The sequence below is a fragment of the Rhinopithecus bieti genome, unplaced genomic scaffold (assembly GCF_001698545.2).
Source record: "Rhinopithecus bieti isolate Rb0 unplaced genomic scaffold, ASM169854v2 scaffold_38981, whole genome shotgun sequence".
NCBI lineage: Eukaryota > Metazoa > Chordata > Mammalia > Primates > Cercopithecidae > Rhinopithecus > Rhinopithecus bieti.
The window spans coordinates 445983-461529 of NW_016819573.1; the positions used below are offsets into that span (position 1 = coordinate 445983).

General features: G+C 46.3%; 1 protein-coding gene across 1 annotated transcript in view; it reads right to left on the reverse strand.

Moving 5' to 3' along the window:
* Window positions 1-957: 957 nt before the first annotated feature.
* Window positions 958-15547, reverse strand: part of LOC108519814 (maestro heat-like repeat-containing protein family member 7) — an 18081-nt gene continuing 3491 nt past the window's right edge. The window contains exons 3-9 of the mRNA XM_017859066.1: window positions 12438-12575; window positions 12043-12157; window positions 11244-11384; window positions 6264-6428; window positions 5082-5237; window positions 3396-3518; window positions 958-1086 (exon numbers count right to left, since the gene is read on the reverse strand). Coding sequence (XP_017714555.1) covers window positions 958-1086; window positions 3396-3518; window positions 5082-5237; window positions 6264-6428; window positions 11244-11384; window positions 12043-12157; window positions 12438-12575 — 967 coding nt within the window. The remainder of the gene's footprint in view (window positions 1087-3395; window positions 3519-5081; window positions 5238-6263; window positions 6429-11243; window positions 11385-12042; window positions 12158-12437; window positions 12576-15547) is intronic.

The window sequence follows — 15547 nt, forward strand, 5'->3', positions numbered from 1 at the left end:
TCTCTTAAAAAAAAAAAAAAAAAATCAGCTGCACATGGTGGCACAGGCCTATAGTCCCAGCTACTCAAGAGGCTGAGGGAGGCAGGAGGATTGCTTGAGCCCAGGATGTTGAGGCTGCAGCGAGCCATGATCACGCCACTGTGCTTCAACGTGGGCAACAAAGTGAGACCTTGTCTCAAACCACCACCCCTGCCCACACATATAAAGCCCCCACATCATACATACATAAAAATGGGGATACTGACTGGGTATCGTGGCTTACACTTATAATCCCAGCACTTTGGGAAGCTGAGGCAGGTGGATCACCTGAGGTCTGGAGTTCGAGACTAGCCTGGCCAACACGGTGAAATCCCATCTTTACTAAAAACACAAAAATTAGGCCGGACACAGTGGCTCATGCCTGTAATCCCAGCACTTTGGGAGGCCAAGGCGGGTGGATCACCTGAGGTCAGGAGTTCGAGACCAGCCTGGCCAACATGGTGATACCTCGTCTCTACTAAAAGTTACAAAAATTAGCAGGGTGTGGTGGCAGGCAGCTTAATCTCAGCTACTTGGGAGGCAAAGGCAGGAGAATTGTTTGAACCCGGGAGGCAGAGGTTGCAGTGAGCCGAGATCAAGCCATTGCACTCAAACCTGGGGGACAAGAGCGAGACTTTTCTCAAAAATAAAAATAAAAAAAATAATAATAATAAAATTAGCCAGGTATGGTGGCAGATGCCTGTAATCCCAGCTACTCAGGAGGCTGACGCAGGAGAATCACATGAACCCGGAAGGTGGAGGTGGCAGTGAACTGAGATCATGCCACTGCACTCCAACCTGGGTGACAGAGTGAGACTCCTCAAAAAAAAAAAGAAAAAAAAAAAAAAAAACAGGAAGGAAGGAAGGAAGGAAGGAAGGAAAAGAAAAAAAGAAGGGATGCTTGCCAACACAATTTGGGAAAGTATAGGACAAAAGTGACTATAGGAATGAAAGGACTTTCTTTGTACCTACAAACAAGACTGCTGATCTTCTGATGGGAAGTTTTGGATTCTTGGAGTACATCAGTGTTTGTTCTAGGATGTTAATTTTCCCCTTGCACTTTTTTTCCTAAGTGGGGAAAGAAGTAGTATAAAGTAATGAAGCAGCAGCACTCTTTTGATCAGACTTACCATAGTTTCTGGGGTCAGAGACTCTATCAGAAAGAGTACAGTAGTGTTTGAAATAATTACAGTTGCTGAATGAGTATTATACCAGAATAACAAGTCCCTAGACCAAGTTATTCTAAATCCTGTGAATGTCCGTTGCTTGCACCCACTCATGCCATATATTGTGCCTGCAATGTTTCTAAAGCCATCTTGGCTTCTCTGTATTTAAGTCTTTGTTCTTTAAGCTTCACCTTGAGTTCTGCCTCCCTATGAGCTTGTCCCTGACTGCTTGCCTGCCTGACCTAACCTTGCTCTGAGCATTTTGCAGGTATTCCTCTCCTGGCACACACTTTTTTACATCGAGGTTTTATCTCCCTTGCTAGCTTGCAGGCTCCCTTCAGGAAGTTTTTTTTTTTTTTTTTTTTTTTTTTTTCTTCAGAAGGAGCCTTGTTCTGTTACCCAGGCTGGAGTGCAGTGGCGCAGTCTTGGCTCACTATAACCTCTACCTCCCAGGTTCAAGCAATTCTCCTGCCTCAGCCTCCCGAGTAGCTGGGATTATAGGTGCCCGCTCCCAAGCCCAGCTAATTTTCTTTTTTGTATTTTTGGTAGAGACGGGGTTTCACCATATTGGCCAGGCTGGTCTCGAATTCCTGACCTTGTGATCCGCCCGCCTCGGCCTCCCAAAGTCCTGGGATTACAGGTGTGAGCCACTGCACCTGGCCCCCTCAGAAAGTTTTAATCCTCAGGTTCTCTATGGCCTGTCATGGCTTTTGGGTGAATGAAGGCACCTCTCAGTGGATATGGTATAGGGACGGCACCTCAAGAATAGGAGGGGGAGGCTGGGTGTGGTGGCTCATGCCTGTAATCCCAGCACTTTGGGAGGTAGAGCTGTGTGGATCACCTGAGGTCAGGAGTTCCAGACCAGCCTGACCAACATGGCAAAACCCCAGCTCTACTAAAAAAATACAAACCTTAGCCAGACATGGTGGTGCGAGCCTGTAATCCCAGCTACTTGGGAGGCCAAGGCCTGGGCAACTGAGTGAGACTCTGTTTCAAAAAATAAATAAATAAATAAGAGGGGGAAAATAGGATTTATTTTGATAGAACTTATGGCATAATTAACATGGACAACTTGTAGTTGACAGCACCAAATTTCCTTCTGTAAATGCTGTCATCAGTGCATCAGCTATAGGTTTGGGTGCAGATCAGACAGATAATCCCTAATGGAATCCCCGACACAAGGGCACTGCAAGTCTGATCAGAGAAAGCTTCTGTGGGTCCTAAAGAGGTGATATATATGGAAGACTCCTGGGAATAGTCAGTCATTCCTAAGGTCTGCTAGATGGTTCTAGGGCCAGCTTCTAGAAAACCATGGATGGGCTTGTGGAGGCTGCCCGGGCTCAAGCCTGACTCTGAGATCAGCCACAGTAGCTTCTGTGGAGTTCATGAAGAGAAATGACACCATCTGGGTCCTGGCAGAACAAGTGGCATGCTGCCATCATGCTGCATGGCCACACTGCATGGCAGCCCTTGCTTGGGACTCCCTGAACATGCCCTGATGGACAGTAAAACAATCTGTTCTAGTCAAGGAAAGGATTCAAGATAGTTATAAAAGCAATATATAACTCCATTTCAATTCAGTCCATAAGTAACTTTTTCAGCATCAACCTGACCTTGTAGCCTCTGACCCATGTTAGAAGGGCTCCTAAGAGTCCACCAGTCTTTTCATGACTAAGGGTAGCAATCGAAACTAAATTTGTGACTCAGGTGGGAGGAAACTATAGAAACACAGATCCACAATAAAAAACAGATCATAGGCTGGGCGCGGTGGCTCACGCACGCAATCCCAGCACTTTGGGAGGCCAAGGCAGGCAGATCACAAGGTCAGGAGATTGAGACCATCCTGGCTAACATAGTGAAACCCCATCTCTACTAAAAATACAAAAAATTAGCTGGGCACGGTGGCGGGCGCCTGTAGTCCCAGCTACTCGGGAGGCTGAGGCAGGAGAATGGCGTGAACCCGGGAGGCGGAGCTTGCAGTTAGCTGAGATCACGCCACTGCACTTCAGCCTGGGCGACAGAGCCAGAGTCTGTCTTAAAAAACAAAACAAAACAAAACAAAAAAACACTGCTCAAAGATATCAACTGCTGATGTGAAAAGAAATGGGAAATATTTATTGTATGCCATGTTCTGTCATTAAACAGTGTGTCAGAAGAAAATAGGTCTCTCAGTATGTTAAAGGGTTAACAAAGCCATTATTGCTCACATACAAAGAATCTGCAGATTGTTCCTGCTTCAGTAGGTTTGATGTGCCAGGGATCTTTAGAGTACACTTCTTGGGGCAGCTTCCACTTCAGGAACTGGGCACATATAGTTAGGACTCGCCTGCTCTCCTGTGAAAGAGATGATCATAGATCAGCATTTTCAAACATTTTTATTTTTTTGAGACGGAATCTCATGCTGTTGCCCAGGCTGGACTACAGTGGTGCCATCTTGGCTCACTGCAACCTCCATCTCCCAGGTTCAAGCGATTCTCTTCCCTCAGCCTCCTGAGTAGCTGGGATTACAGGTGCCCACCACCACGCCTGGTTAATTTTTGTATTTTTAGTAGAGACAGGGTTTTGTCATGTTGGCCAGGCTGGTCTTGAACTCCTGACCTTGGGTGATCTACCCACCCTGGCCTCCCAAAGTGCTGGGATTACAGATGTGAATCACCATGCCCAGTCTCATTTTTAAACAGAGGTAATCTTTCTTCAATAAAACTAGTACTAAAGTGCAATATGAAAAGCTGATAAAAGAGAGGAGAAGGGCAGAAAGGAACTAGAATCCTGCCCTCCTCCTCCTCCTCCAACTTCCCCAAATAGTCCTTACATGGAATCCACAAAAACCCTAGGGTTCTGGGGAGGACGTAGAGACCACTGGTGCTGGGCAAAAGTGACAGCTTGCAGATGCAATCCCTAGACCAGAGGTTTGGGCAGGAATTCCCATTACCGTGTGCCCTAGAGATGAAGCGCCCACCTCCACTTAACTGTTCCTATGCCATTTTTCTGTCACTCTACAAAGGAAGTGCAGCTCTTGACTTCTGTCCTTGTGGCATCTCTGGGTTGGAAAGAAGGAACTCCAGAGGACTGATCTCTTCCTGATCCACATCCTTGAGCAAAATTTAGCAAGTGGGTCTGTTTTCTAGTTCGTTGTTCTCAGAATGCCACCCATGCACCACGCAACACCTCTGATGAATCTCCAAGCCAGTATTTTATCTCAGGTTCACTAGATGTTTGGGCCATAAGAATTCCTTTGGCTACTGATGGGAATATAAATTACTTCAGCCACTATATTTAGTGATTTATAAATATCTAATAAAAAGTTAAAGACACCTAGAAATTCTACTTCTGGGTTTATGCCCTCAAGAAACTCTCATATGTGTGCACAAGGAAATAGGTAAAATAACTGCAGCACTGTAATAATGAAAAATTGAAATGTCAGGCCAGGCGCGGAGGCTCATGCTTGTAATCCCAGCACTTTGGGAGGCCAAGGCAGGTGGATCACTTGAGGTCAGGAGTTTGATACCAGCCTGGCCAACATGGCGAAACCCCATCTCTACTAAAAATACAAAAATTAGCCAGGCATGGTCGTGGGCAGCTGGGAGGCTGAGGCAGGAGAACTGCTTGAACCCAGGAGGTGGAGGTTGCAGTGAGCTGAGATCACACCGCTGCACTCCAGCCTGGGTGACAGAGACCCTGTCTCAAAAATATATATGTGTGTGTGTATATATACATACATATACACACACACACACAGACACACACATATACACACACACACATATACACACACACATACACACACACACACATATATATATACACATATATATATATGAATGCTTCTTGTCTTTGCAGAGTTGGCTCTGGATTTGAAGTTATTGAGGGATGAGAGACCCTGACAGTAGGCATTACCTCAGCTACTGCATCATTTTCATCCTGAGAATACAGAAGTAGTGGGACCAAGCTGTCCAGGACTTGTTTCTCTACACTCTTCTTATCTGGGTTTTTTACAGACTTTATGGCAGCTCCAAAGAGAGTCATGGAGAAACGATGAACATCAGGTCTCACCTAGGAAGGGAGTAGACAAAGGGAAGTGACTCACTGAATGTGTGCATGCTTAGCTTGTAAGAACTTGGGAGGGGTTGAAAAGCCAGTCCTGATATGACGCTATTTAGCTGTGTGTAGCTGAGGGCAAGAAACAAAATATACATGCACACAGGCCAGACGCAGTGGCTCACGCCTGTAATCACAGTACTTTGGGAGGCTGAGGTGGGCAGATCACTTGAGGTCAGGAGGTCAAGACCAGCCTGGCCAATATGGGGAAACCCCGTCTCCACTAAAAATACAAAAGCTAGCCGGGCGTGGTGACGCATGCCTGTAGTCCCAGCTACTCGGGAGGCTGAGGCAGGAGAATCACTTGAACCTGGGAGGCGGAGGTTGCAGTGGACCAAGATCACACCACTGCACTCCAGCCTGGGCAACAGAGCAAGCCTCCATCTCCCTCCCTCTCTCTCTATATATGGACACAGTAAGACTTGTTGCTTTGGCACTACTTGTTTTCTCACTCTACAAGTGAGAGATGCACACAGTCTCACCTGTAGTCAGCAAACCTTGTGCCTGGTACAGGCAGGAACCATTCACATAGGCTGTTTTGCGGAAATTTGAAATCCCAGCCTTGGTATGTTTTACTCTTCCAAGGATGCTGGTCACTGTGCTCCATGTATTTCCTCTTGAGAAATATATGGGATTTGGGACAGGGACATAAATATCATCCACCATCTTGACCCAGTTCTGATAGTTCTTGAAGGGAAAGACAATGTTTTCCCCTTCCCCATCACAAAGCAGGGTAGTACCTTAGCAAGTTTCTAGGTTCAGTTTTTTTTGTTGTGGTGGTTGTTAAATCTGAAAAACAATAACATCTGCCCTATCAACATCACAGGTTACCTGGAAGGGTCTTAAGAGAGCAGGTTTGAAATGCTCTGAAAGTAAAAGTCCTATACCAAGTAGAGTGTATTTATTACTGTACCAAGTTCTGTTTGCTGTTATGTCCATTACCCTCCTCCTAGGAAAGTCTCTCCTCTCTGATTATCTTACATCACCAAATAAGGAGAACAGGGTCCTCATCATGGCAGCCAGGGTAGTGAAATCCATTGTTCTAACAAGTTGCAGAAGTATCTGGATGGCTGACAGAACGATCTTCTTTTCGGTTTCACGCAAGCTATCTACGATGTACGGCAACAGGCTCTTGATGTCTTCTCTCTGTGTGGCCAAAGGGAGCACATCGGCTTTTCTCCTGATTGCACGTCACCTGGTACCAAAGGGAGTGCTCCCCATCTTTACTCAGTACCTAGTGCTCACTGATTTTTGTTAGGGCTGGCAGATCCAGAAGGGAGAAGAAGGGGATATGATGGCCCTCTCTCACTACTAGCGGGTCTGATACATAGAGGTGGGGCAGAGCTGCTTTGAGTTGCCTCAGGGGAAAAGTGGGACCAGGCAGGGAAGGTCTAGGGCTATGGGCTTGGGCTCAGATAAGGAAGAGCTCTGCTAACAAGGGAAAGTGGAACAGGTAGCTCAGGCCACGGTGAGCTCCCAAACACACAAGGTATCCAAACAGAGGCTCAAAGATCCTGATATGGTTTGGCTCTGTGTCCCCACCTAAATTTCATCTTGAATTATAATTCCCACATGTAGAGGGAGGGACTTGGTGGGAAGTGATTGGCTCATGAGGGTGGCGTCTCCCAAGCTGTTCACATGATAGTGAGGGAGGTCTCAGGAGATCTGATGGTTTTAAAGTGGCAGTTTTGGCTGGGCGTGATGGCTCATGCCTGTAATCCCAGCACTTTGGGAGGCCAAGGCAGGTGAATCACTTGAGATCAGGAGTTTGAGACCATTCTGGCAATATGGCAAAACCCCATCTCTACTAAAAATACAAAAATTAGGTCTGGCGCGGTGGCTCACGCCTGTAATCCCAGCACTTTGAGAAGCCGAGGCGGGTGAATCACCTGAGATCAGGAGTTGCCTGACCAACATGGCAAAACCCTCTCTCTACTAAAAATACAAAAATTAGCCAGGCATGGTGGCACATACCTGTAATCCCAGGTACTCAGGAGGCTGAGACAGGAGAATTGCTTGAACCTGGCAGACGAAGGTTGCAGTGAGCCGAGATCGCACCATTGCACTCCAGCCTGGGTAACAAGAGCAAAACTCTGTCTCCAAAAAAAAAAGCCTGGCATGGTGGTGCATGCCTGTGGTCCCAGCTACTCAGGAGGCTGAGGCAGGAGAATTGCTATAGCTTGAACTCGAATGGCGGAGGTTGCAGTGAACCGAGATCACACCACTGTACTCCACCCTAGGTGACACAGCAAGACTCAGTCTCAAAAAAAAAATAAAATAAAATAAAATAAAAGTAGCAGTTTCCCCTGCTTTCTGTCTCTCTCCCGCTCTGCCATTGTGAAGATGTATCTGCTTCCCCTTTGCCTTCTGCCACGCTTTTAAGTTTCCTGAGGCCTCCCTAGCCCTGCGGAATTGTGAGTCTAGTAAACCTCCTTTGTTTACAAATTACCCAGTCTCAGGGAGTATCTTTATAGCAGTGTGAAAACGGATCCCCGGGCAGGAATTCAAGCAGAATTTGACTGAGGACTTAAGGGTTCTTCTCATTCTGAAAAGGGATTCTGCTCTTCTGAAACTACTGAAAGGAAGCAGTCTCAGGGTTATAAACTTTAAACACACACATGAAAAATAAGTAGAATATAAACACAAGTTAGGAAGTCAATTTTTTAAAAAAAGAAAAAGTAGAATAAAGCAATAGGTATTAATGTATCCAATCAACCAGAATTAACATACATTGACATTTGTCATTTTTGCTTCAGAAATATATATATTTTTTTAAAGACAGGGTGTCGCTCTGTCATTCAGGCCGGAGTGCAGTGGTGCGATCTTGGCTCACTACAACCTCTGCCTCACGGGTTTAAGCAATTCTCCTGCCTCAGCCTCCCAACTAGCTGGGACTATAGGCATATGCTACTGTGGCTAATTTTTGCATTTTTAGTAGAGATGGGGTTTCACTTTGTTGGCCAGGTTGGTCTCAAACTCCTGACATCAGGTGATCTGCTCGCCTCGGCCTCCCGAAGTGCTGGGATTACAGGCACGAGCCACTGCACCTGGCCCCAAATATTTTTAAATAAATATTTGGTGAAGTGGCTCGTGCCTGTAATCCCAGCTACTCTGGAGGCTGAGATAAGAGGACTGCTTAAGGCCAGGAGTTCAAGGCTGCAGTGAGCCATGATCATGTCATTGTACTCTAGTCTGGGCAACAGAACAGGACCCTGTCTCTAAAAAAAAAAAAAAAAAAAAAAAAAGGAAAAATAGGCCAGGTGCGGTGGCTCATGCCTGTAATTCTGGCATTTTGGGAGGCGGAGACAGGCGGATCATGAGGTTGAGACCATCCTGGCTAACACATGAAACCCCATCTCTAGTAAAAATACAAAAAATTAGCCAGGCATGGTGGTAGATGCACGTGGTCCCGGCTACTTGGGAGGCTGAGGCAGGAGAATGGCATGAACCTGAGAGGCAGAGCCTTGCAGTGAGCCGAGATCGCGCCACTGCACTCCAGCCTGGGTGACAGAGCCAGACTCCGTCTCAAAAAATAAAATAAAATAAAATAAAAATAAATAAACAAATAAATAAAATAGAACTCCAGGCCACCTGTGGTGGCTCACACCTATAATCCCAGCACTTTGGAAGGGTGAGGCAGGCGGATCGCTTGAAGTCAGGAATTCGAGACCAGCCTGGCCAACATGGTGAAACCCTGACCCTACTAAAACATACAAAAATTAGCCCGGCGTAATGGCAGACGCCTGTAGTCCCAGGTACTTGGAAAGCTGGGACTTGGAGACTTGGAGAATCGCTTGAACCCAGGAGGCAGAGGTTGCGGTGAGCCAAGATTATGCCAATGTACTCTAGCCTGGGTGACAAAGAGAGTCCCTGTCTCAAAAAACAAAAACCAAAACAAAAACAAAAAAAAAAAAAGAAAGAAAGAAAGAAAGAAAGAGAAAGAAAGAAAGAAAAGAAAAAAAAAGAAAAGAAAAGAAATAGAACTCCAGTGACAAAACTGAAGCTTCAGAAATTCCTCATGTCTTCTGGCTTAGGCTTAGTTTTCTCATCTCAGGCCTATGGAAGATGAGCTTTCTTCCAACATGAATGTCAGGGATCTTTTTTTTATATGACAAGCATCTTGGGAGCATATCAATGGTCTTTTCAATCTACTCCATGGGGCAACATGGTACAAGGCATAAAACAATACCTAAATGCTGACTCAAGCCTGTAATCCCAGCACTTTGGGAGGCCGAGACAGGCGGATCACGAGGTCAGGAGATTGAGACCATCCTGGCTAACACGGTGAAACCCCGTCTCTACTAAAAAAATACAAAAAACTAGCCGGGCGAGGTGGCAGGCGCCTATAGTCCCAGCTACTCAGGAGGCTGAGGCAGGAGAATGGCGTAAACCCGGGAGGCGGAGCTTACAGTGAGCTGAGATCCGGCCACTGCACTCCAGCCCGGGCGACAGAGCAAGACTTCGTCTCAAAAAAAAAACAATACCTAAATGCTGTCCAGGTGGTTGTGATAATGAGTATACCTCCCATGCAAATTGCAGCTATCAACTATTATGAATATATATGATTTGGATTTTTTATTTATTTCATCTAATTCCATTAACTTTTTTTTTCTTTTTTTGTGGGACAGAGTTTCGCTCTTGTTGCCCAGGCTGGAGTGCAATGGTGCAATCTGTGTTCACTGCAACCTCCGCTTCCCAGGTTCAAATGATGTTCCTGCCTCAGTCTCCCGAGTAGCTGGGATTATAGGCATGCGCCACCATGCTTGGCTAATTTTTGTATTTTTAGCAGAGATGGGGTTTCTCCATGTTGGTTAGGCTGGTCTTGAACTCTCGCCCTCAGGTGATTCACCCGCCTTGGCTCCCAAAGTGTTGGGATTATAGGATTATAGGCGTGAGCCACCGCTTCTGGCCTAACTTTTTTTTTTTTTTTCTGAGATGGAGTCTTGCTCTGGAGCAAGACTGGAGTGCAGTGGTGCCATCTCGGCTCACTGCAACCTCCGCCTCCTGGGTTCACACGATTCTCCTGCCTCAGTCTACTGAGCAGCTGGAATTACAGGAGTGCGCCACCATGCCCGGCTAATTTTTGTATTTTTAGTAGAGACAGGGTTTCACCATGTTGGCCGGGCTAGTCTCAAACTCCTCACCACGTGATCTACCTGCCGCGGCTTCCCAAAGTGCTGTGATTACAGGCGTGAGCCATCCTGCCCGGCCAATTTCATTAATTTTTAAATAGACACTACTTGCCTATTTCTTATGCATAAAATTTTAAATGATACAAAAGGATGTGCAGGCAAAAAGACCCTCTCCCACCTACTCCTGTCCCCAGGCTACCCAACTGTCCTCAGCTGTTTTCAGTTTCTTAGGTACTGTTTTGGGTGATTTATTTGTATCTTAGGAATCAGTGGTCTGGGCCAGGAGCTGTGGCTCACACCTGTAATCCCAATATTTTGGGAGGCCAAGGTAGGCAGATCACTGGAGCCCAGGAGTTTGAGAGCAGCCCTGGCAACACAGTGAAACTCTGTCTCTACCAAAATTTTAAAAATCAGCTGGGCATAGTGGCATGCGCCTGTAGTCCTTGCTACTCAGGAGGCTGAGGCAGGAGGATCACTTGAGTCCAGGAGGTTGAAGCTGTAGCGTGCAGTGATGATGTCACTGAACTCCAGCCTGGGCAACAAAGCAAGACCCTATCTCAAAAAAAGAAAAAAAAAAGAAGAAAAGAAAGAAGAAAGAGAGAAAGAAAGAGAGAATGAGAGAAAGAAAGAAAGAAAGAGAAAGAAAAGAAAGAGAAGGAAAGGAAGAAAGGAAGGAAAGAAAGAAAAAGGAAAGAAAGAAAGCAAAGAAAGAAAGGAAGGAAGAAAAAGAAGGAGAAAGAAAGCAAGAAAGCAAACAAGCAAGAAAGACAAGACAAGACAAGACAAGACAAGACAAGAAAAGAATCCATGGTCTGGGGGCCCCTCCTACCATCTCCTGGTGTCCAACAAGATTATACAGTCCCCTCAGGCCGAGAATTCTAAAGAGATGATTTCCATCTTGTAGCCAGTCTTTAAAGCGGGCAACAGAGTATATGCTGGGCAGTCTCTTGGCCACTGGACTCCGGAGAAGCTGAAAGAACCCAGAGATCAGCCAAAAAAATGATCTTTCTTTCATGTGGGGAACTACCTTCCTACCAATGCTAAAGTATATATTTTCCTTTTAAATCTCTACAATACAGAACATACAGGATATTTATTTACCCTATAGGTACACAAGGACTACTGAATTATGCATGTGTGGAAAGAAGAATTTCGAGAGGCTTGAATCTGAAAATTCTTTCTTTTTTGTGTTTTTTTTGTTTTGTTCTTCTGAGATGGAGTCTCACTCTGTTGCCCAGGCTGGAGTGCAGTGGTGTGATCTTGGCTTACTGCAACCTCTGCCTCCTGGGTTCAAGCGATTCTCGTGCCTCAGTCTCCCAAGTAGCTGAGACTACAGGAGCCTGTCACCAAGCCTAGCTAATTATTTTGTATTTTTAGTACAGACAGGGTTTCACCATGTTGGCCAGGTTAGTTCTGAACTCCTGAACTCAGGTGATCTGCCTGCTTCAGCTTCTCAAAGTGCTGGGATTACAGGCGTGAGCCACCGCGCCCAGCCTTGAATCTGAAAATTATTTCTATCTTACTGTTGAAACAGATTCCAACATGCCACTAACTCGAAGTAGCCTAGGAAAGCAGGGATTGCTGCTTTGTAAGCTTCCTGAATCCAGCTTCTAAAGAATGAGTCTTACCTCCACAAAAAAGCCTGCAGATGTGAGTTTATGTTTATCATTCCCTCGGTTAAGAAAAGGCACTAATAAGTACATGACCTTCTGTGCAAGGAACCGATTTCTTTCCAGCAATGCACTGCAAAACACAACACCAACAGAATGACTCTCAGATATGCTCCCATCCAGAGGGCATTGTCTCAGGGCTGGGGACCCTCTGGAAGTTTTTGCCCAGCTACAAGACAGTATATGGTAGGGCCAGGACCTCTGAGAAATTTGCCTAGCATTATGGATATTTGCCCACCCTCTTATATGGAGGTTATTCAACCTTAGTTGCTGTGATAACTAGAAGGGAAATAAATACCCAAAACAATGCTGATTTAGAACAGGAGGGTGTATGCATGACAAGGAAGCCTCACTTGGCAAGGAGAAATACTCCCTGAAGATGGCAATCTTTTCCTCCCAGGAGAGCCCATCCTTTATTCTTTTCCATGATGTTGAATTCCTGCAAGCAGCATGTTCTGAGGAGGAGAGCCTTTGTAGCCTGCATGGCAAAGCTAAATCAAACAAAAACAGTGTGGGTGATTTGAGTAGGTCCCTCCAACTGCCCAGCACACAATCACCCTATTCTCACTGAGGAGGGCCATGCATTGACAACTGCTGGACTATAATTCTCTCCTTCCCAGACTGCCCAAAAGACTCTTCTCTTTTTTCTTTTACTTTCTTCTTCTTCTTCTTTTTTTTTTTTTGTTTTGAGATGGAGGCTTGCTCTGTTGCCCAGGCTGGAGTGCAGTGGTGAGATCTTGGCTTGCTGCAACCTCCGCCTCCCTGGTTCAAGCAATTCTCCTGCCTCAGTGTCCTGAGTAGCTGGGATTATAGGCGCACGCCACCACACCCAGCTAATTTTTGTATTTCTAGTAGAGAAGGGGTTTCACCATGTTGGTCAGGCTGGTCTCAAACTCCTGACCTCAGATGATATGCCCGTCTCGGCCTCCCAAAGTTTTGGAATTACAGGCGTGAGCCACCACACCCAGCCTACTTTCAAGACTAGTCAAGCGCAGTAGTGAGACCAAAAGAGTCTTTTTTTTTTTTTGAGACGGAGTCTCGCTCTGTCGCCCAGGCTGGAGTGCAGTGGCCAGATGTCAGCTCACTGCAAGCTCTGCCTCCCGGGTTTACGCCATTCTCCTGCCTCAGCCTCCCGAGTAGCTGGGACTACAGGCACCCGCCACCTCGCCCGGCTAGTTTTTTGTATTTTTTTTTTTTTAGTAGAGACGGGGTTTCACCGTGTTCGCCAGGATGGTCTCGATCTCCTGACCTCATGATCCGCCCGTCTCGGCCTCCCAAAGTGCTGGGATTACAGGCTTGAGCCACCGCGCCCAGCCAACCAAAAGAGTCTTAATGCTCTAATAACTTGTAAGGCCCTTTACACAAGATCTCAGCATACAGAAATCTAACTAGGTCTCATTTCCCCAGGAGTTTAGAAGGAAATCTATGATAAAAGAAATGATCGGCCGGGCGCGGTGGCTCAAGCCTGTAATCCCAGCACTTTGGGAGGCCGAGACGGGCGGATCACGAGGTCAGGAGATCGAGACCATCCTGGCTAACACGGTGAAACCCCGTCTCTACTAAAAATACAAAAAACTAGCCGGGCGAGGTGGCGGGCGCCTGTAGTCCCAGCTACTCGGGAGACTGAGGCAGGAGAATGGCGTAAACCCAGGAGGCGGAGCTTGCAGTGAGCTGAGATCCGGCCATTGCACTCCAGCCCGGGCGACAGAGCGAGACTCCGTCTCAAAAAAAAAAAAAAAAGAAATGATCTGGGATGCTAAACAGACACACACTGCTTTTTTTTTTTACAGCTTTACTGAGATACAATTTACCCCACACAATTTATCTCCACTGTTTTTATTATTTATTTATTTATTGAGACAGGGTCTTGTTCTGTCACCCAAACTGGAGGGTAAGGATGCCATCGTGGCTCACTGCAGCCTTGAGCTCCTGGGCTCAAGTGATCCTCCTGCCTCAGCGTCCAGAGTAGCTGTAATTACAGGCACGTGCCATCAGGCTCCGATAATTTAAGAAAAAAAATTGTTTTGAGACAGGGTCTTGTTCTGTCACCCAGGCTGGAGTGCAGTGGCGCGATTTCTGCTCACTGCAGTCTCAATCTCCTGGGCTCAAGCAATCTTCCCACCTCAGCCTCCCGAGTAGTTGGGACCACAAGTGTGTGCCAACATGCTTGGCTAATTTTTGTAGAGACAGGGTTTCACCATGTTGCCCAGGCTGGTCCTGAACTCCTGAGCTTAAGTAGTCCTCCTGCCTCAGACTCCCAAAGTTTTAGAATTACACATGTGGGCCACTGCACCCAGCCTAAAAATTTGTTGTAGAGACAGGGTCTTGCCCTGTTGCCTAGGCTGTTCTTAAACTCCTAGCTTCAAATGATCCTCCTGCCTTGGCCTACCAAAGTGCTGGGATTACAGGAATGAGCCATTGTGCCTGGCCCTCCACTGTCTTTAAAAGCTACTTACTGAACTTTTATCCCGTACCTAGCATCAGAGAATCTTAAAGCTGGAAGGAGCCTGAGCAACACAGTAAGATCCCTTCTCTACAAAAAAAAAAAAAATAATTAGCTGGGCATGGTGGCAGGCAACTGTGGTTCAGCTACGCAGGAGGCTGAGGTGGGAGGATCACGTAAGCCCAGGATGTTGAGGCTGCAGTGAGCCATGATCATGCCACTGCACTCCAGCCTGGGTGACAGACAGTGCCCCTGTCTCAAAAAATAAAACAAAATAATAAATAAAGCTGGAAGGGTCCTTCAAGATCACTTTGCCTGACCTTTTCATTTATAGATAAGGAAACGGAGGCACAGAACAATAGATTTGCTCAGGGTATAGAACTAGTTGAATGGATGAATGAGAACTGCACTAGAACTCAGGTCTACTGACTTAGTCTGGTGTTCTTAAATATGTCACATTATAGTACTTTCTCTGAAAGAAATCCATGTACCATACATAGCAACACTAAAAAACTTCTTTATTATTTTTTTTTTTAGACAAAATCTCGCTCTGTTGCCCAGGCTGGAGTACAATGGCGTGATCTTGGCTCACTGCAATCTCTGTCTCCCGGGTTCAAGTGATTCTCCTGCTTCAGCCTCCTGAGTAGCTGGGATTACAGGCATGTGCCACTACGCCCAGCTAATTTTGTATTTTAGTAGAGACAGGGTTTCACCATGTTGGCCAAGCTGGTCTCAAACTCCTGACCTCAGGTGATCCACCTGCCTCAGCCTCCCAAAGTGCTGGGATTACAGGCATGAGCCACCACACCTGACCAACAACACTAAGAAATTTCTACTGAGACTAATGGAACTTAAAATCTCTCTCCGGCTGGGCACGGTGGCTCACGCCTGTAATCCCAGCACTTTGGGAGGCCAAGACGGGTGGATCACGAGGTTAGGAGATTGAGATCATCCTGGCTAACAAGGTGAAACCCTGTCTCTACTAAAAATACAAAAAATAGGCTGGGCATGGTGGTGGGC